Source organism: Camelina sativa, chromosome 5, assembly GCF_030686135.1.
Source record: "Camelina sativa cultivar CO46 ecotype springtype chromosome 5, ASM3068613v1".
NCBI classification, from domain to species: Eukaryota; Viridiplantae; Streptophyta; class Magnoliopsida; order Brassicales; family Brassicaceae; genus Camelina; species Camelina sativa.
This window is the reverse complement of record NC_141884.1, coordinates 35,170,084-35,190,538: the sequence shown is the minus strand read 5'-3', so window position 1 is coordinate 35,190,538 and position 20,455 is coordinate 35,170,084. Positions and strand designations below refer to the sequence as shown.

At 37.3% G+C, this 20,455-nt stretch overlaps 3 protein-coding genes and 2 pseudogenes across 7 annotated transcripts; 1 reads left to right on the top strand and 4 right to left on the bottom strand.

Moving 5' to 3' along the window:
- Positions 1 to 17: 17 nt before the first annotated feature.
- LOC147944767 (uncharacterized) lies at positions 18 to 5,956 on the bottom strand (annotated as a pseudogene).
- A 1,684-nt stretch (positions 5,957 to 7,640) lies between these two features.
- LOC104787790 (photosystem II reaction center proteins PsbY, chloroplastic) lies at positions 7,641 to 8,544 on the top strand. Its single transcript, XM_010513426.3, has one exon. The coding sequence runs from the start codon at positions 7,862 to 7,864 to the stop codon at positions 8,429 to 8,431; it is 570 nt and encodes a 189-aa protein (XP_010511728.1). The 5' UTR covers positions 7,641 to 7,861; the 3' UTR covers positions 8,432 to 8,544.
- Positions 8,545 to 9,652: 1,108 nt separating this feature from the next.
- On the bottom strand, positions 9,653 to 11,005 carry LOC104787788 (very-long-chain 3-oxoacyl-CoA reductase 1). Its single transcript, XM_010513424.3, has 3 exons — positions 10,273 to 11,005; positions 10,127 to 10,196; positions 9,653 to 10,043 (listed from the first exon to the last, which is right to left on the bottom strand). The coding sequence occupies exons 1-3, from the start codon at positions 10,902 to 10,904 to the stop codon at positions 9,789 to 9,791; spliced, it is 957 nt and encodes a 318-aa protein (XP_010511726.1). The 5' UTR covers positions 10,905 to 11,005; the 3' UTR covers positions 9,653 to 9,788.
- A 1,518-nt stretch (positions 11,006 to 12,523) lies between these two features.
- LOC104787789 (very-long-chain 3-oxoacyl-CoA reductase 1-like) lies at positions 12,524 to 15,028 on the bottom strand (annotated as a pseudogene). The gene is made up of 3 exons (XR_015557744.1): positions 14,262 to 15,028; positions 14,094 to 14,163; positions 12,524 to 12,925 (listed from the first exon to the last, which is right to left on the bottom strand). The product of XR_015557744.1 is annotated as a very-long-chain 3-oxoacyl-CoA reductase 1-like (transcript).
- A 470-nt stretch (positions 15,029 to 15,498) lies between these two features.
- Positions 15,499 to 20,320, bottom strand: LOC104787787 (Leucine-rich repeat protein kinase family protein). Of its 4 annotated transcripts, none has more exons than XR_015557742.1 (15): positions 19,946 to 20,320; positions 19,114 to 19,651; positions 18,524 to 19,035; positions 18,263 to 18,395; positions 18,106 to 18,177; positions 17,942 to 18,010; positions 17,782 to 17,853; positions 17,635 to 17,703; positions 17,252 to 17,409; positions 16,916 to 17,169; positions 16,701 to 16,827; positions 16,552 to 16,617; positions 16,281 to 16,477; positions 16,075 to 16,207; positions 15,499 to 15,977 (listed from the first exon to the last, which is right to left on the bottom strand). XR_015557742.1 is itself a non-coding variant. In XM_010513422.3 (15 exons), the coding sequence occupies exons 1-15, from the start codon at positions 20,016 to 20,018 to the stop codon at positions 15,651 to 15,653; spliced, it is 2,790 nt and encodes a 929-aa protein (XP_010511724.1). In that variant the 5' UTR covers positions 20,019 to 20,304; the 3' UTR covers positions 15,499 to 15,650. The 4 variants fall into 4 exon arrangements, 2 of the variants coding, with proteins under 2 accessions (XP_010511724.1, XP_010511725.1); XR_015557743.1 differs by having other exon boundaries at positions 16,916 to 17,157; positions 19,946 to 20,221; XM_010513422.3 differs by having other exon boundaries at positions 16,281 to 16,467; positions 19,946 to 20,304.
- Between the last annotated feature and the right edge of the window lie 135 nt (positions 20,321 to 20,455).

Here is a 20,455-nt window from a genome sequence, read left to right as displayed (position 1 = left end):
TATAATATAAAAAATTTCTAAAAATGCATCCTACGTTCTTCCATATTTTGGAACCTTTCTATGACTCTTTTATTCTTCACTTTAGCGAACAATTCTTTTTCAATAAGACAAACTAAACAATCGTTTAGAAATTGATCACCTATTCGGTTGCATAAAGTAGTCTTCACAATCTTCATTGCAGAAAAGCATCTTTCAACAGTAGCATTAGCTATAGGTAAAGTTAAAACTAACTTTAAAAGTCGATAAACCTGGAGATGTGAAAGATGTTTCTTTGTCTCCATCATCACACATGCAAGATCTCCAAGACTCTTCAAATTAGCAAATATTTCATCTTCTTGAATATTATCGATATAGAAACTAAGTTGATGCTCAAGAGATATCCGCTCGATCGAGCTAAAATCTTCAGGATAAAACACAGATAATCTCATAATTTTCAACTGATCAAACTCATGAAATGAATCAATAGGTCAAAGAAACAACACAACCAAGTAATTCAGTGTTTACCTCATCAAAACGGTCATTAAACTCTTGAATCTGCATATCCAATACATTGTAAAAGCATTCCACTTGATAGTGCTGTAAGTTGGCAATGCTGCTTTTTTTTTTTTTGGTTTCCTTGAATCAACAAATACTTTTTTCATGATGAACAACTCAGTGTTGTGATTCTCACAAAAGAGCGAAACTTTATCAATCAAAGAATCCCATCCATTAGCTCTGAGCGTGCATAATTGATGCTTGGTAGATTTCACTAGTGACATTGCAAAATGTCCTGGTATTTTCTTTGCAAAGCCACTGATAAATTATTCGTGAGCTCAAGAAGAAGAAGCATCAACTGAAAGTAGAACACAAAGTTAAAGGCGTGAAAGTACTTGAGAAGTCCATTAGGTTAGCGTCTTTTGGTACCATCAGTTCCTTCGCTTTCAATATACTCAAGCACTTTAATAATAGAAAGGAAATAAAACAATAAACCGGTGCACTGTTGTGTAGTGAGAACCCCATCGAGTATCACCGGTATTTGAAGTTAGAGCTCTTGATTCAATCCTTTTCCTGTCTTAATTTCACCTTGATTGATCACTTCCTCGGTTCTCCTCCGATGATCTTCTCGAATCATATTGATATGTATATGATATATCATGGTTTTTAGGTGTTTTTAGCCATGATATAAGTCTTATTTATAGAGTAGTTTTGGTATTTTTAGAGTCTTTTGAGTCTTTATAGGATTTAGCATGGATGGGAGCATAATGAACCTAAATAGGAAGATTTGGAGCTTAATCAAGCATTGAGGCTGAGCTACGAAGTTGAGAGACGAATTTAGAAGTCAGCATCGATCGACACACTGATAGCATCGATCGACACAGAGCCAGAGACGAAATCAGATGTTTTTTTCACAAGTTTTGAAGATTTACAAAGCTGCCCCAAAGTTTTCCATATTTGCATCATTAGTCCCTGGACGTGTTTTAGGAATATAAATAGGATTTTTAAGGTCATTGTTTAGACTTAAGCTTTATTTTTCCCTGCAACTTTTGAGAGAGAACCCTGAGAGATTTTTAGAGAGCTTTTGGAGAGAAGAATCAAGACTCCTTCAGAGAAGATTCAGAACTCCTTTACTTCTTCTTTATTCTCTTTATTAATGCAATTTATTCAGAAGATGTTTTGCTTTTTATTGATTATGTCTGAGTAGATCTGTTTGTTAGGTTTAGGGTTTCTCATTAAGGATTTCATGGATTATTAGATCTGTTTATTTTGGATTCATGATCTTTGTTGTTCTTCACCATAGATTGTTTTTAATGCTAGATCTTTGATTAGTCATCTAGATTTAGATCTTAGGATTATTGATTGATATAAGAATATAATTGATTTTCTGACAAAAACCTTTGGTGAGCAAAATTACTTTTTGCAAAGAGATTTGAATTAGTGATTTTGTGAACTTATCTAAACTTGATTTTATTGATAGTTTTTAACTTGGATTTTACAAAGAGATTTGGATTTTCTGGTTTTAAAACTTAGATAATATTTGCAGTGAGAACTGATTTATTTTATAATTGTGTTTAGAGTTCAAGAACGGTGATTAATTATTGAATCCTGCTTGCTTAATTAATTGATCTGATTTTCCATGATTTCCTGAGAATTTCCCTAGGTCTAGCGTTTATTCCTATTAATTTACAACTCTTTTATTTTCTGTTTTTGCATTGCTATTTTAATTACAATTTTGGTTTAACATAATTAAAAGATTATTAAATCTATTGTGTGAATCTAGAGTTCTTGTGGATTCGATCCTTAAGTACTACAATTGATCTCTTAATTTAATTTGAGAGAGTAGCTCTAGGGTAAATTTGAGCATATCAGTATATATTTTACACTCTTTTATCATGCATTTGTTATTCATTTTGTTATCTTAACTCATTGTTTTGCACTGTTTTGCATTGTTTTTAGTCTCTTTTGCATAATATGTAGTCTTTGCATTGGTCTTGCATGCATCTTGCATATTGGAGTTGTTTCAGGTGTTTTAGGAGATGTTTAAACCATCAAAAGCAAACCGGGAGCTGGAAAGCAGTCCAGCAACTCGACCTACACTACCCAGTGACCCAACCTTCCACGTTTTTAATCGAGTCGAGTGAAGATTTCACTTTGGGATTCATCTTTCTACGTCTTCATCAAAGTTGTGGAGAATTGAGTCATCTTTCCAATGCCGTTTATTTCAAGCCAATCGGAGGCGTGGTTGAAGAGTTATCACCGTTTTAGTGGATGCATATACACCCATCTTGAGTCGACGCCAATCCACTCGACCCAGCTCGAGTCGACGCCACTCCACTCGACGCGCACAGCACGCACCGACTCGACCGCACACGTCAGGAAGAAAGACGCTCTGACTCAGCCAACCCGATTCTCGAACCGTCTCTCTATCTTGTCGTTTAATATTTTAGGGCTTTCCATGTTTTACTATAAATACTTTTTGTTAAGTCTTTACTCGAGACATCTCGTTTTTTACCTTAAGGTTTATCTAGCCACCTAAAACGTTTTTTGATTTGTAATTCAGATATTTTTGAACTTATTTAGTTTTTGCATTTGATTTCTTCTACAAAGTTGTCCATCTCATTTTTATCTATCTGATGATGTTTGATTCAATGTTTTATGAGTTTGTATCCTTGATGATGATTTCTAGATCCGAGTAGTGTTAGAGTTCTTGAGGATGAGATAGATTAGGTGGAGAATCTTAGTATGTAGAGTGTTTTAAGTTTAGATTCGTATGACTCCCTTCTGGACTAGAGTTAGAAATACTAGTTTCTCTCTGATCAATTGGAACTAGGTCTTAGACATTTCCACACCCAAAAGGTGTTCGATGAAATGTCTGACCAACTAGTGCTAGAGACTTACATTCCTAGCCTAAGAGATCAGTTGTCTAGGATGTTTGTTGACGTGAATGAACTTGTTTGTCATGCCTGTTTGATCATGTTTCTCTAGCGAGAGCTAGGTTTGGAAGTATTTGAGTCTTAGTAGCTTATGTCAAGAGATTGGATTAGCTAAGTTGTGATGTTCATTGTCTAGGGATAGTTTGCTTGTGGCATGTTAAACACTTTGTAGACTAGGAGACTCCGCCGACATCAATTACTCCCATCCTTAGGACTTCTATCTTTCTGATTGTTATTGCATTCCTGAGACTGTTTCTGTTCTTGCTGTTTAGTTCATGCTTAGACTCGTTTCTGTTTTTACTCATGTTTACTTCTTTTCATGCATGTTCGTTTCTAGTTCTGTAGTTCATTTCCGTTTTACATTCTGATCATTCTAGGATTGTTAGATATAAAACCACTCTTTGAATTAGCTTGACTTGTGATTGCTTGATTGCATCTTGAGTGATAGCATCATCCCATTTGGATTAACCTTATGTAGTTGCACTACATAAGGTTAATTGAACCTGCTAGGATAGATAGACAAAAATCCTATTATCACATGTCTTTCCTCTTACACGAAGCTGTAACTATATTAAGTAAGACATAAATCGTATTAGAGAAATCTCCAACTTCAAAATGTTTTTTAGCAATTGCCACGACAACCAACTGAAGCTGATGTGCAAAACAGTGTCATAATAGGCAGAACAATTTTCTCTCAAAATTAGAGCTGTAAAGCCATTGAATTCACCCTTCATGTTACTTGCTCCGTCGTAGTCCTGTTTTCTTAACTTCTTGATACTTAATCCATGTTTAGCAAACAATGAATCAACAACACATTTCAAAGATAAAGAAGATGTTTCTGGAAGATGAATAAGACCCATAAATCTTTATTTAACTATCCTTTTTTTCTCAACAAAGCGCAAAACCATAGCCATTTGCTCTTTATTAGAAGCATCTGCAGATTCATCTACCAACAAGCTGAACACATCATGATCAACATCTTGAATAATAGATTCAATAACTTCCTCTACAAAGCAATGAACTATATCTTTCTGAATTTTGGGACTGACCATTTGATTACATTTCAGAGCATTCTCTAACACAACTTTACTTACAAGTTCATTTTGCATTGCGGCATATTTCACAAGCTCTAAGAAATTACCCCTATTAGCTGATCCCACAAACTCATCATGACCTCCAAAAGGTATTCCTTGTCATAGTAAATATCTAGACACATCAATTGAAGCATTTAATCTGATCTTGTATTCAAATTTTGCCGCTTCATCTTGCTTATAGAAAGCATGAACGATGGATTGATCTTGTCTCATCAAAGAATCAGCCCTTTTCAATGCATTATTGTGAAAACTATTCACCGATCCCACATGCTCACCAAATTTTTTGGAACTTTTCCAAGTATCAAAACCTTTTGTCACAAATGTATCACTTCCACCTTTATTTTCAGTGTAATCTCTAAACAAGTAGCAAAACAAGCAAAACACTTTGTCTTTTTCATACTATATTCCAACCAACTGCCATAAAGATCAAACCAAGTTGGATTGAATCGTCTCAATTTATTTTCTGATGCTGTTTTAGGAAAACCATGACCGCGAGGTTGACAAGGACATTTATTCATATATTTGCGTCTGACATCATCTCTTTCGTTAGGATGGTAATCAAAAATTCTCTTCCTATCCACAGGATCCCAAGGAAAATTCTCCAAATTATTTCAGAACATATCAATGTATACTTCTGTTTAAAATTTTTATCAATTGGCACCTATCAAAAATAATTATTATATCAACATATTAGAAATCAACAATGCATAATCAGAATTTCAAAGATTGAATAAAAACAGAAACAAATAAGAGCATGATTCATAAACCAAACGAGTAAATTTATATAGTTAATTAGAATTGATTTTCGCTAATCAATAAATATATACATATACCTACAAATTGTGCTTAGCATTTAGCATTAATATGAAATAGTTATAAATAATTTACTTACATTGCTCATGATTTATTATGTGTCTGTTACTGCGGCTTGATAAGAGAACGATGAATGAAGATGATTTAGTGAAAAAGAATTTTTGTTTTTATAATAACTAGGTCAACGATGGTAGGCCATAAATTGCTTAATTTTTTCTTGTTTTTTAGTGGGCTGTATAAAATTTTAGATTAAATTTACATGGACTGTTGGATAATTTTTTTTTTTTTTTTTTGTCAAAAGGGCCGTTGGATAAATAAAAAGTTAGACTAAGGCACTTTTTTTTTTGGTAAGGAGCCTAAGACACTTTTTGCTTTTTCTTTAAATGGACTAAGAATTTTATATAACTATTAAAGAATATTAAAAATAAAACAGTAAAGGAATTTGCCTCCCTTACCATACGTCCCTGATCACTGACCTTACATGTCGAATGGCCTGTGCTCCCATCCATAGAACGTCACCAGTATCATTCCGAATGACCTACCCGTACCACTTCGAGTATCCTCTCTACTCCGAACTCCATCAGTATTACATTTAACCCACTCTGTTGGGGGAGGCTTCCACTTTGCGACTTCAGTCATTCTCGGTACATAGTCCACTATTTAATTCCTCATTCCCATTCCTTTGATTCCATTTCTCGGCATCCTCCAAAGCCTTCTCCACTGTATCATGAGCATTAAAGTTCTTCCTTTAAATATATACTCATTTCGAGATTTCCAGAGTCTCCATAACATCCATGGAACAATAGTTTCCAAGTCATCTCATTGTGGATAGAGCGATGCAGCATTCAGGACAAAGAATATGTTTTCACATAAAGAATCAGACCATTTTCCTCTTGGGGGTGCCAGAAAAGGAGATAATGCCCATACCTGCCTAGAATAAGTGCATTGAACAAGAGATGATTTATCGTTTCTTCTTCATGGGGACACCTCAAACAAAAGTCATCTCTAGATAGATGGCGATGAGACAGATTTTTTTTGCACTGAGATACAGTTGCTCAGACACCTCCATAGAAATGTTGGATCTTAGGGCTTGCTTTTGTTTTCCATACTTGGCAGATGCTACACTGTATTCATCCAAAATACTGAGCATATGGTGAAGACAAAATACTGAGTAGAAGTTAGCGAACAAAAGATGAGAGACTGGGGGTGCACTTCTAGCTACTTTAAGCCCTGTAATCTTTCCTTCACACTTTGCCTCTTGCAACATTCTTACCAAAATTTCTGAGCACTGAACAAATAGATATGGGGACAATGGGTCACCTTGTCGTAAACCTCTGGTCGGAATGATTCTCCATGTGGTGTACCATTGATTAGCACTTGTTAGTTGATTGTGCCCACACAACCCATAATCAGACCAATCCATTTCTCAGAGAAGCCCAGCAGCTTTAGAGCATCCCGCAGAAACGACCATTCTACTCTGTTAAACGCTTTGGATATATCAGTTTTTATTGAAACGAAATCCTCTGAGCATTTGTTTAGCGAATCCAGAGCATGGAAAAGCTCGTGTGCTACTAGGATATTGTCTGTAATCAATCACTCTTTGATAAAAGCAGTTTGAGTTTCTGACACCATTCATCGCAACACCTTCTTGAGCCTATTAGCCATTACCTTTGCAATGATTTTATACATTACATTACTGATGCTAATCGATCTAAACTCAGACAGTCTCTCTGCTTTAAGCTTCTTTGGTATCATGCATATACTGATCTTGTTTATCATTTTATCCATGCTGCCTGAATGGAAAAATCCTAAACCAACTTCAACAAACTAGGTTTTTTTAGTTGACATAAAACGATTTTGTTTGAGACAAAACGACATCGTTTTAAATCATAATTGCAATATATTCAAATATTATACTTTCTAATCATACAACTCAATCACATACATTATATTATTTTTTACTGAATTATAATTTATAATGTTTAGAAGTCACACATTAGGCTCCAAAACGACTTCATCATTTGTTTTTCATTAAATCTCTAAACATTGCAATTTATCCAAATATATTGTATAACAGTGAATCTCAAACAAAATTGTAGGTTTGACAAAAGAAAAAGATAAATTGGTAGGTTTTTTTTGGTAACAATGAATTTTTTTTTTACAAGAAATTACAATAAACATGTTTTAGTTAACCTCTTAAGTTTTTTTTTTCTTTTTTATATTATTAACCTCTTAAGTTTGTGAAGAAGTAATTGAATATTGCAATATAAGTCATTTGTTAATGATGACATAATTAAAAATTAAGAAACGAAGTGATAAGAAAAAGAGAGTAAGGTATAGATTCTGTGGCTCATATCTCACCAAAATCTCCAACCCTCGTCTCATTGGATAAGAGAAGTATCGAGAAGCTAACATTTCCACTGGTCATCCTCTCTCCTATAATCCCAAAAACCATCTTACAAACTCCTCAAACCTCTCATCTCATCTCATCTTACCTCACCTACCTCCAAGCCTCTCCGATCATCAGAGCAGAGCCAAGACACAATGGCAGCAACTATGGCGACATCAGCAACGTGCATGTCTCTAAACCCATCTCCTCCTAAACTCCAAAACCAAGCCAAACCCAAACCATTCATCTCCATCCCAAACACAACAAAACCCAACGTATCTCTAGCCGTCACAAGCACCGCCCTAGCCGGAGCCGTCTTCTCATCCCTCAGCTACTCTGAGCCAGCCTTAGCCATCCAGCAGATCGCCCAGCTCGCTGCGGCTGACGCTGCTAGCGACAACCGTGGCATAGCTCTTCTCCTCCCCATCGTCCCAGCCATTGCATGGGTCCTCTACAACATCCTCCAGCCAGCTCTTAACCAGATCAACAAGATGCGTGAGAGCAGAGGTATCGCCGTTGGTCTAGGTATTGGTGGTGGTCTTGCAGCGTCAGGGCTTTTGACTCCACCTCCAGAGGCATACGCGGCGGCTGAAGCTGCTACGGCTGGTTCAGACAGCAGAGGACAGTTGTTGTTGATTGTGGTGACACCAGCACTGCTTTGGGTTCTTTACAACATATTGCAGCCAGCTTTGAACCAACTCAACAAGATGAGGTCTGGGGACTAAATCTTATATATATATATATATAAATATTATTATTAATCATCTTTGGAATTCAAATGTAAAATTAATCCTTTGTTGGGTTTCATGGACAGTTTTATGTTTAAATTTTGGACTAATCTCGTTTTCCTTTCTTTTATCGATCGTCTAAGTATCATACTCAATTTTTAACTGTAACTAGGTTGCATTTATCCTAACATAAACTTTATATAATTATCTATATTAGAATCTGAATACAAGTTCCAAGATACAATATAGAGAGAGGAGAGTGTTTGTTTTGCTAAACTCTCAGCAATGGAGTCACCACACAAATGTGACTGCTCCATATATAGTTAAGCTTGAATATTGCTTGATAATTTCTTGAAACGGCGATTCTTCTAGTGCTATAGGAGACTTGGAATTGGTATGAAATGATGATACATATTTTTTCTGTTCATTTCTATTGTGCTATGACCATTCTATTCCAGCTTTTTGATCCAAAGAGGCATCAATAAAGAGTTGACCGTAGTTTTGAGGGTTGCGTCTCTTGTCAAATTTCTTGTATTGCATCTCATTACTCATGTCATGTATGCTTCCTGTTGGAACTCATTTCGCAGTCCCACACTTCCTTCCATTGTTTAGTTTAACTTATTAATTTTTAATAACATGAGGGATGTGCCATCTTTTGAGAATTTCTATCACGCTTTAATCTAAACCTTAGAGAGACTTCGTTCAAGCTCATTTCCTTGATGTCTCCGAAGCATTTCACTCGCCTCTTAAAATCAATATTTTCTTCTTCCTTAGATTCTCATAAATCCCACATAGGTCACATATTTCCCTTAGCTCAACCTAATACTTCTTTCCACAATTCACTGGACAATATTTTTGTTTGCAGTAACATGGTATGTAATGCGGGCATGGGACTAGTATAAAATCAGAATCCGATAACCTGACCTTTATCTACCGGTAAACGTTTTGATACATGGAAACTAATGCGGGCATGAGACTAAATCAAGACGGGTCATGGAAGCAGGACCAGCACTAATATTAATGCATTGATGGAGTATGTAACAAACTAATTTGTGCAATACCAATGGCCACATGGGTTGGTTGCCTAAGTATCACTGTAATACGTTACTGATACCTGTCAACGTGACATAACGTCTGTTTTGTTTTGGGTTAAAGATTACAAATCTTACCGTACGTTGACCCTGAAGAGACGCAAACCAAAAGCAAAACTTATTCAAATGATCTCAAAACTTATTCAATTTATTGCTTAAATCAATAAATAAACAGAGGGTATACAAAGATTCTGGAACAGAAGCTTTCAAGAAACCAACAACTTGAGAGAGGAATTAAGAAACTTTTGTAAGTAATCAGAGTTTCATTCTTTTTTCATGGAGTCTTTTTGGAGCCCCTTCTTCCGGATCTGGAGGCACCTCTTAATGTTAAAAAATTCAAAAACGGTTTCGGGCAATGCAGAGATAACTGCACCCATAAGAGCATGAGGCCAGTACGACGTGCATTGTGCTTCATAGCCTACAAAACGCATTGCTGCCTTTGCGTAACCCTCTGGTGATGCAACTAAGAAGGATGCTCTTCTTATTTTTGCCATCTTTGTCGCAACATACATGGGAATCTATGAAAACAATCACCCATATATATTATTAATCAAAGGTATCATATGTTCCAAGAAGACAAAATTGATTCAAAAAATTTCACCTGACATTGAACATCAATCCCACTCTTCTTGTACTCAACATGTAGACTCTTTGTGAATTGATCCACGTACCTAAGAAAGAACAAAACAATATCATTACTTTTAAACCACTCAAAGCATCAGCACAACACAAGAAAAGATTCCTTACGTTTTAGCGCCAGCATAAACAGAGTAAAAGGGATACGAAGGAATAAGAGCAGCACCACCAGAACCTATATTAATAATAGCACCACGCTTCCTCGCTAGCATACTAGGCAACACAGCCTGAGTAACTTTAGTAGTTCCTTCAACATTGATCTTGATCAAGTTATTAAGCAACTCTCCATCAACCTCATGAAAGTACTTAGCATAAGGATACGACATCCCAGCGTTATTAATCAAAATCCCAACTTCTAAACCCTCAATCGTCTCTTTAATCCGTTTCACACCTTCATCAATATCTCCAGAGAAATCCATCACCACGGTCAAGATCTGAGTCTTACCATACTTGGCTCTGATTGACTCAGAGACGTCTTTGAGCTTCTCGGGATTACGAGCGACGAGTATGAGGTTAAGACCTTTCTTGGCTAACTGAAAGGCGAAAGCTTTACCGATTCCGTCGGTTGGTCCGGTGATGAGTACCCATGAACCGTACCGGCGTAGATTCTTGCCTGGTCTGAGGAAGTAAATGTAGAAAGTTCTGAGGAGGGTGAAGATGGATTTGAAAATGGAGACTGACCCGAGAACGAGGAGGACGAGGAACCAAGTGGGTTGGGACTTGAAGTAAGTGTAGATCTCCATGAGGAAGAAAGGTTGAGGATTTTGGGAAGGAGATGAGGAGAGTTAGGGTTTTTATGGAGAGGAAGAAGAAGAGGAGAATTGAATTTGGGCGGGTAGAAGTTGCGCTGAAAACTACCGGAATTAACTATTTATTTTTATTTTTTTTGTTATCTTTCTAATAAATTTGGAAGTCGGCAACTTCGATGTTGATAGAATTACATTTACATACCATAAATGAATGATAAATTTAAGCTCAGATGATGATGGGCTGCAGTACAGAACAAGGTTTCAAATAGTAAAAAAATAGTAGAATGCAATGAGTTATATGAAATTTTTTGGGGACAAATGGTTGATGAAGAGTTAATGAGGCATGTTGTGTCAATTCATTTGTTTTGAATCTTTTGACATGCAAGAAACTTTTTTGGAAATTTGTCAATGATCAATTCATCTGCACTTTGCATAGGAGACAGATTGCGATTTGCGAAGCATCTTTACCTTATGATACTATTACTTAACTCTGTCCTACGTTATACGTACATGTTCTGTAGCAGTTTGTTACGGAAAACATTTTAAAATTTTCGGAAACTTGTGGAAGTTTTAAACCATGAATATCGTGACTCATTGATCTGGAGAAAGAGGTCTTTGAATACCAGAGTTTGGTACTCTTTCTGTCTTTCATACCGACGGCCGCTTATATAAAATAATCTCGTGTCATTCAATCAATGATACTAGTATCTGGACTTTGGACTTCTATCATCGGCACATGATGTGAGCATGGAAAGTTTGGAACAAGGAGTTACAGAGTAGCTTGAACCCGAGAAGCTTGGAGGTGAGGAACAGCTTGAATCTGAAGAGTTTAGAGCTAAGGAACAGCTTCAGGATGAAGAAGAAGACGTTCTGCAGGAAGAAGAAGATGTTCTGCAGGAAGCCCTGCACGTTCCCAACGGTCTCTTGACGAGGTCAAAGACAAAACTGCTAAGTCAAACCATCACTACACTCCTACATCAAGTTCAGGATAGTCTTTAGTGTGCTTGTCCAACCACTATGGTTGTGAACTTGTGATTCAAGCCTCTTAAAAAGGATGCAGTGGAGGTGTGTGGACTTGTACTCTTTTTCCCTCTTTTGGTTTTGCTTCAATGGGTTTTCCAAAAGACCTATTTAATGAGACAAGACCACATACTTATTGTAGAGCCCATTGTGATCCATTTAGTCCCATTTTTATTTCTGTGTGTTGTCCTAGTTGTTTTCGTATAAATACTCTTCTCCTTCCTTATAATACGTAACTTTTTCTATCAAAATTCTCTTTCGAATCCGTTTGAACGGGACCAGATACGTCTTGCCAGAAGTTCGAAATCCTTGGGAGGAAGCGTAAAGTTGAAGAAGGACGCATATCAGTATCTCTCGAACTCTCGCTGTTGATAAGAGGAAGAAAACATTGGATAAAGTCAGAATGAGTATGAGCGGAGTTTGAAAGCTCCGGTTTTTTTTTTTTTTTTGGATAAGCGAGCGTATTGGATAACAGAACGATGAGCTTGATAAGGGTATAATTCGATCGCAGAGAGAGCGTCAGGTTAGTTTTATTTGATGTGAAAAAAAAAAAACACAAAAAAAAATTAAAACTTGCGGATCAAAAACTGATCTTTTTTTTTTTTGTGCACGGTAGGGTTTTTAATCTTAAAATAAGGAAACTAAAGCGTACAAGTCTTACAAAGATTCGGAAACATAAGCTCGCAAGAAACTAACAACTTCAGAGGAAGATATTTTTGCAGTACCTTCAACCTCAAAGTTTCATTCTTTTTTCATGGAGTCTTTTTGGAGCCCCTTCTTCCGGATCTGGAGGCACCTCTTAATGTTAAACGATTCAAAAACGCTTTCCGGCATTGCAGAGACAACTGCACCCATGAGAGCGTGAGGCCAGTATGGCGTGCATTGTGCTTCATAGCCTACAAAACGCAGTGCTGCCTTTGCGTAACCCTCTGGTGATGCAACTAAGAGGATGCTCTTCTTATTTTTGTCATCTTTGTCGCAACATACAAGGGAACCTATGAAAACACTCACCCAATTAGCCATATAAATCAAAGGTAACAAAAGTTATTGAGCAGTGGACCCATTAAGTTGTTTTGGTGATGTACAACTCCACACTCAGTTTTAACATACATGGAAAGTGACACAGTGAGCGAATATAATCTTTGACACAGGGATTATAAAGTACATCTGAAAAATGGTTTCGTTTAATTATCTAAGGTCACAACACTTTTGACATTCTTTGACATAAACGGCCTATATAAACTAGGCATGGACATTCGGGTACCCGTTCGGGTTCGGTTCAGGTATTTCGGGTTTGGATTCGGATTACCCGAACTTCACAAAACTCAAAATTGTAATATCTAATTTAGTCTAAATTATTCAATAATACGCAATATATCTAAAAATTTAGAATATTTTTTACCCAAAAATACTAATAAACAGTTTAAATATTTCAAATTGTCGAAAATATCTAAAAATATGAATATTTTGAACATTTATATTATTAAAGTTATAAATATTACTAATATATTAGTACTATATATTAATAATGTTGGTATATTCGGATACCCGTTCGGATTTCAGTTCGGATCGGATTCGGATTCGGGTTTTCGAATTTAGAGATTTAGAACCCGTTCGGGTATTTTACAATTTCAGATACGGATTCGGATCGGGTTTTTTGATCGGGTTCGGATCAGATATTCGGATCCGGGTATTTTGCCCAGGCCTAATATAAACAATCAGAAACGAGACCTCACATCATAGAAGTATCTCATCAAAGAGACATGTAATGCAATAGTTCCTCCTTTGCAAAAAAAACTAGTAAAACTAACAACAATCATCAACCTTCTAAGTTCACTAATGACACACTAAGGCTCTAAATAAACAGAAACAGAGTCAGGAAACCATGACAGAATCACATCTTCTAAGGATTCAAGAATTAACGTTTACATATTCTCCTATCTAGATCATCAGACAAAACTTGTGCCACTACTTTAAATGAGGCAAACGACTGACTTTGATAAGCCAAGAACTAGTATCCTACAAAGATAAGATTGGTTTTACTCATACCTTAATCCTACTTCTGTTCTTACAAAGATCACACTTAAAAAGTAATTAACAATTTCCAACAAAAATCTCAAGCAAAATCATGTTCCAAAGGAAAAATGATTCAGAAAAGTTCACCTGGCATTGAACATCAATCCCACTCTTCTTGTACTCAACATGTAGACACTTTGTGAATTGATCCACATACCTGAGAAAGACCAAAACAAACAATATCACTACTATAAACCACTCAAAGCATCAGCTCAAAACAAACAACACAGCACACAACACAACAAGACTCCTTACGTTTTAGCGCCAGCATAAACAGAGTAGAAAGGATACGAAGGAATCAGAGCAGCAGCACCAGAACCCATATTGATAATAGCACCTTTCTTCCTGGCTAGCATATTAGGCAACACAGCCTGAGTAACTTTAGTAGTTCCTTCAACATTGATCTTGATCAAGTTATTAACCAACTCATCATCAACCTCATGAAAGTACTTAGCATAAGGATACGACATCCCAGCGTTGTTAATCAAAATCCCAACATCTAAACCCTCAATGGTCTCCTTGATCCGTTTCACACCTTCATCAATATCTCCAGAGAAATCCATCACAACGGTCAAGATCTGAGTCTTACCATACTTGGATCTGATCGATTCAGAGACATCTTTGAGCTTCTCGGGGTTACGAGCGACGAGTATGAGGTTAAAACCTTTCTGGGCTAACTGAAAGGCGAAAGCTTTACCGATTCCGTCGGTTGGTCCGGTGATGAGTACCCATGAACCGTAACGGCGTAGATTCTTGCCGGGTCTGAGGAAGTAGATGTAGAAAGATCTGAGGAGGGTGAAGATGAATTTGAAAATGGAGATTGACCCGAGAACGAAGAGAACGAGGAGCAAGTGGGTTGGGATTTGAAGTAAGTACAGATCTCCATGAGAAAGAAAGGTTGAGAATTTTGGGAAGGAGATGAGTAAAGCTAGGGTTTTTATGGAGAGAGAGGAAGATGGGAATTGAATTTGGGCGGAAGGGACGAAGGTGGGTAGAAGTAGATGAGCTGAAAACCACCGGAATTAACTACTCTCTCTGTTTCTTCTTTGTCTCTCTCTCACCATTATTTTTTAATTTAATTTTGTTGTTTTCCTTGAAAATTTTTGGTTTCATGTGATGTTTGAGTATGGAAGTTGGCACCTTTGATGTTGATAGATTTACATTTACATACCATAACTGATAAATCTAAGCTCACATGATGATTAGCTGCAGTTAAATGAAGTAAAATGCAATTTTTTGTGACAAATGTTTGATGATGAATGATGCATGTAGTATCATGTGTTTTGAATCTTTTGACAATGGGCTATTCCAGACAAACCATGCAAGAACTTTTGGAAATTTGTCAATCTTCGTCAGCATAGGAGACAGATCGCAAAGCATCTTTTACCTTATGATATTACTTAACTCTGTTCTACGTTATACGTTCATATTACATGTTATGTAATGTAGCTGTTGTTACGGAAAGCATTTTTAAATTTGGTTTTGTGCTATCTACTTAATCACCCATCTTCTTCTTTTTTTGGTCAACTAACATCATCTACAGTGTAAATGTCAGAAGTGTGTGGAAATACACTGCTTTACATACACTCATTTCAATACGTATAAAATGTATTCATTTATGTGACGATGGAGCTTCAAGAGGATTCACCTAGCAGCTGGAGCTAGGCTGTTTCTTGAGATGTCAGGGCTCTCTATCTCGAGGAAGCTAGTCAGCAAGGTTTTACGAGATGATTGCGCCTTTGAGCTGCTTGAACTCGATGACTTTAACCCATTGTCGTTTCCTCTCTCGATCCTGACAGCATCTTGTATCGCCACTATCACTTCCTGCATCCTTGGCCTGCTATGACCACGCTGCTCAACGCATTGGTTTGCTACCTCAGCAACTCTCCATATTGACTCGATTTTCACATTGCCTGCTATACATGGATCTATGATCCCACATACGTCTCCTTTACGGATCAGTGATCTTGCCTGTTGGTGAACAAGAAAAGAAAAGAGAGGGGGATCAGTACTTTAAACTGTGAAGGGTGAAAAGTTTTGAATGGAGAGAAGATGTAGAGGTGCTTACCCAGTGGACAATATTCATTTCAGGACCAAAATCTTCCACTGAGACTGGTTTCTTTCCAGAGAGCAATTCAAAGAGAACAACGCCAAAACTGTAGACGTCGCTCTTCTCAGTCAGCTGCTGACTAGCATAGTACCTGTCAAAACAATGCAGTATCACTCAAAGATCATTAAAGGGAAGACTTTGTGAGTTTGTGTTGTTGGCCTTACTCTGGATCAAGGTATCCAACGGTCCCTTTTGCGACACTGGACACGTGAGTCAAGTCTTCCTCTGTCTGTCTCGAGAGACCAAAGTCAGACACTTTGGCTCTCATGTTAATGTCCAGGAGAATATTGCTTGATTTCACATCCCTGTGAATGATACTAGGATTGCAGCCAGTATGCAAGTACTCAAGACCTGTAATAATCTGAAGTTTCGTCTGTCCAAGGGATTTATATTATAACCACACTAAAGATTTAATCTTGAAATTGTATTACAAACCTTTAGCAGCATCTTGTGCAATTTGTAGCCGAGTTGGCCAGTCTAATGGCTTGAAGTCGCTTGAACCTGTCAAGAATTGATTCCTGAGTCATTCACAGAATGAATAGACCAAAATAGGCAGGAGGAAAATCTGGGAAGTTGGTAGTAACCGTGTAAGTGATCTCCTAAGGATCCATTGTGCATATATTCGTACACCAAAAGACGCCGATCTGCTTCTTCACAATATCCAATCAAAGGAACCAAGTTCCGGTGGTGAATTCTAGATAAAAGAGCAACCTGCACATTTGTTCCAATTCAATCATTTGATTACAGAAAGCCAATATCAGCATTTGCAGTAAGTCAATAGCTGGAAATCAGTTAATACCTCAGTCACAAATTGTCTGTTCAAGTGGCTAGAAGGATCTGCAGTTATCTTAACTGCAACTTCTTTCCCATCTTTCATCCTACCATAGTAGACAGACCCAAAACTTCCTCTTCCAACTCTCTTGGAAAAATTCTCGGTGGCCTCTTCTAGTACAGGAAGCGATATGAAATATGCTACACCTTCATCTAATAAGTGTCCACCCCGCACAGCTGAATAAGCTGCTAAATCTTTTTTCTTAGCTCCTGTGGGATCACCTGAAGAAACATAAGTAAGACAGTGATACACTTGAGAAAAACCGGATAACAGCTAATTTATCACAAGCCAATGTCAACGTACCTTTATCAGCTCTTTTGGTTTTACGAAGGGCAAATAGTAAAACAAGACTTCCGCCAACTAGCAGCAATAGAAATGTGACAGCGGCTATTGATAGTCCCAGTATCAGCCTAAAATGTTTTCGCTGTGCCTCGTTCTGAAGCTCAGGGTTATTACTATATCTGGGGAAAACATGTTATAGCTGTGTATTAGGCTATTAGCACAACAAGAGGAAACTCCATAAAAAAGTGAAAATTCTAAACGATGGTATACTTCTGACATGTCTACACTAAAATGTTTCAACAGTCATGTTGAACTCAATCTGTTGATAAAAGGGTAAATTTCTCTTCCGAGCAAATGCTAGAAAGCACTTTTGTGTTCGACAAATCAACTTGTAGCATACTCACTTGAACAAAACTTTCCCCTTTAACAATGCTGAAGGAATTGGTCCTCTGAAAGAATTATTTTCTATGAACCTGCCAGACAGTAATATTCGTTAAAACTGTCATGTCTAGTGGATAATGGCAACCGAGGTATCAGTTGTGATTACATACAGTTCTTGTAGGTTAGGCAGATGGGCAAGGTATGGTGGGAGTAAACCACTAAGTTGGTTGTTTTCTAGATGCCTGCAGAGAAGATGAGGCAAAGTAAAGCTTTCTGACATTCGAGTGTCTTCAACTATAAGAAAAATATTAGTCAAGATAGCAAGCTTACATGATTTTCAGGTTGACAAGTTTGCTCATGTCTGGAAGATTTCCAGTCAAACCATTACCGTCAAGCCACCTATAAAAGAACATGTTTACTCAACTCAGAATGATAGAGAGACAAAGAGAAACTAATACAAGACAATATCTCTAATGCAGCATCGAACCACTCACAACTCTGTCAATGCCTCCATACTATTGATCCCAGGCAGAATCTCACCCATCAGATTTTTTCTTGATAGAGCACTGTAATATGGTGCACACAACGGTCATCTCAAGAATATTCACAAACTTTGTTCTACTTGTGTAAAACTATTTTTATAGATCTTACATTTTGGTGACTCTAGGTGGTGAGGTTGAGCTACAGTTTACCCACGACCAAAGAACTGGGATACAAGGGTCTCCTCCTTCATTGGCCCAATCGCTATCAGGGGACATCAAACGAATTGCATCAAGAACAGACACTGCATAATTAGGCACCTTCTGTAAGCTCTTATTCAACAAATTTTTACTTGCATATTTTCAGCAGCATCATATATGAGGAAAAAGATATAAAGAAGAAATTTACAAGGCAGTAGCCTCTAGTACTCACCATCATTCCTATCAGTTTTCAAGGATATTTGCAGGTACTTGCTAATTTCAATTGCACTTAGGAGTGGCCCTCGAGTAGAATCCTTTGTCTTCCCAAACGAGAAAGTCAAAACAAAATCCAAAGTCACATTCATGTAGCTAGGTTCATAGAGAGTATAGCTCCCATTGGCATTCTCAGCAATATTCACCACTGCATTACTATAGTCAGGGAAGTATGGTTGCACCAACTTAAATTTCCGGGTTTCATTGGCACCAAGGTCTTCAATTTCAGCAAAGTAAGCATATGCACGAGCATTGGCAGGAAAGTCTTCCAGGTTTAATCTATAGCTGATCAGTCCTTGTGTTCCAACTACTGCTGTTTGCATGACTTTCATAGGCGGATACTCTCTTGTCAATGTGTTTATACTCTTAGATGTACTGATTCTTGTCGTTCCAGGAGCCACACCAACAAGATAATTTGGCCGCTTATTAATATCTGACTCCCATATTCTGTCATATGGATCATCCGGGTACCTAAAAGAGAATGTCTTTCAGCATTTTCAATTGCTTGTGAATGATTTAATGGAAAGAAGAGTGTCAATAGAGTTTTACCTCAAGGCATTCATGCTTGGAGCACCAAAGTTCACCCTGGCAGCAACCTTTAAGAAGAAACTATCCTCGTAATCAGTGGCATACATCGAAAGATTCAACGGGCGAAGCTCAAGAGTGGACATGAAAGGAGAGCCAGTGATAGCACAGCATACACATACATCCACATAACTTGAAGTTGCTCTTACGACCAATTCCTCAACATAAACTCTAGAGACTTCCTGAATAGTCACTGTAGCCCATTTGGTTGCATCTAAGTAGAGTTGAAACTTTGGGTAGGCTTCTTCACTACCCAAGCTACCATAGAGAAATGTTGCTCTCACAATGTATCGCCTTCTCTCTTTGGTGCTGAGTCTGTAACAATACTTTTTGTTATCTGTTGGAAAGTCTCTTCTCCTACGGTACTGCATCGAGTTCCAATTGGTACTGCCTAAAGTTACTGGCTTTCCCTGTTTGATAATCTCTGAATCTGAAACCCATCCTAGTCCAGTTTTGGGGTCAGTGTAGTTGCTTGAGCCACCGCAATCTATACTCACAAACTCTGCAAATATAGCCATTCATCAAAACTACAGTAACAGTAAAAAGCTTGACAAGAGTCTCCTACGCTAAAATTCCATTACACAATTCTTTGCTTAGGACATTTTTGAACCAGAAAACAGTAAGAATTGGAGAATTTGAGGCAAACCTTGTTTTTCAAATCTAAAGATAAAAGCTTTATGATTGCAAATCAAAAACATCTTCAAGAACACATCAAAAACAAGACTTTCCACACACACACACGCACAAAAGACACTCTTTTGTGCATTTAAACAAACAGATTAAGAGCAGATTGTACCTGTAACTTGGGATAGAACACAAGGTACAATGAACAAGCATGTTACAGCCAAGTGAGCAGAGCATAGACCCATTTGAAGATCACACACACATCGATGGCTCTTAAATCTTTATAAATCCAAAGAAAATGGCTTTGAGGGTCACGAGATAAAGAAGTAAAAGCGTGTGATAAGAGTGAACAAAGACTTCCACTTTGTTTATTTTGGTATAAAAAGTCGAGTTCATCTACAATGGTCATAGAGAATTTTGTCTGCTTTATTTTGATAATATTCGAATTAGCTTTTTCTTTTTCTTCATTCTGGAAAGAAAAGCTATCAGATTTTTCACCTTTTCTGCTTTGGCTACACTTTGCTTTTGTACAAAGTTGGTGTCACACACAATTTAAGGAAACTTTAATTCAAGCTCTACTGTATTGTACAACACTACATCCATGTGTGTGCGTGTGTTGTTTTTTTCCCTCTTCAAAATCCATTGGGCTGCGTTTGTGAAAGTGATCTATAACAACGGAAGT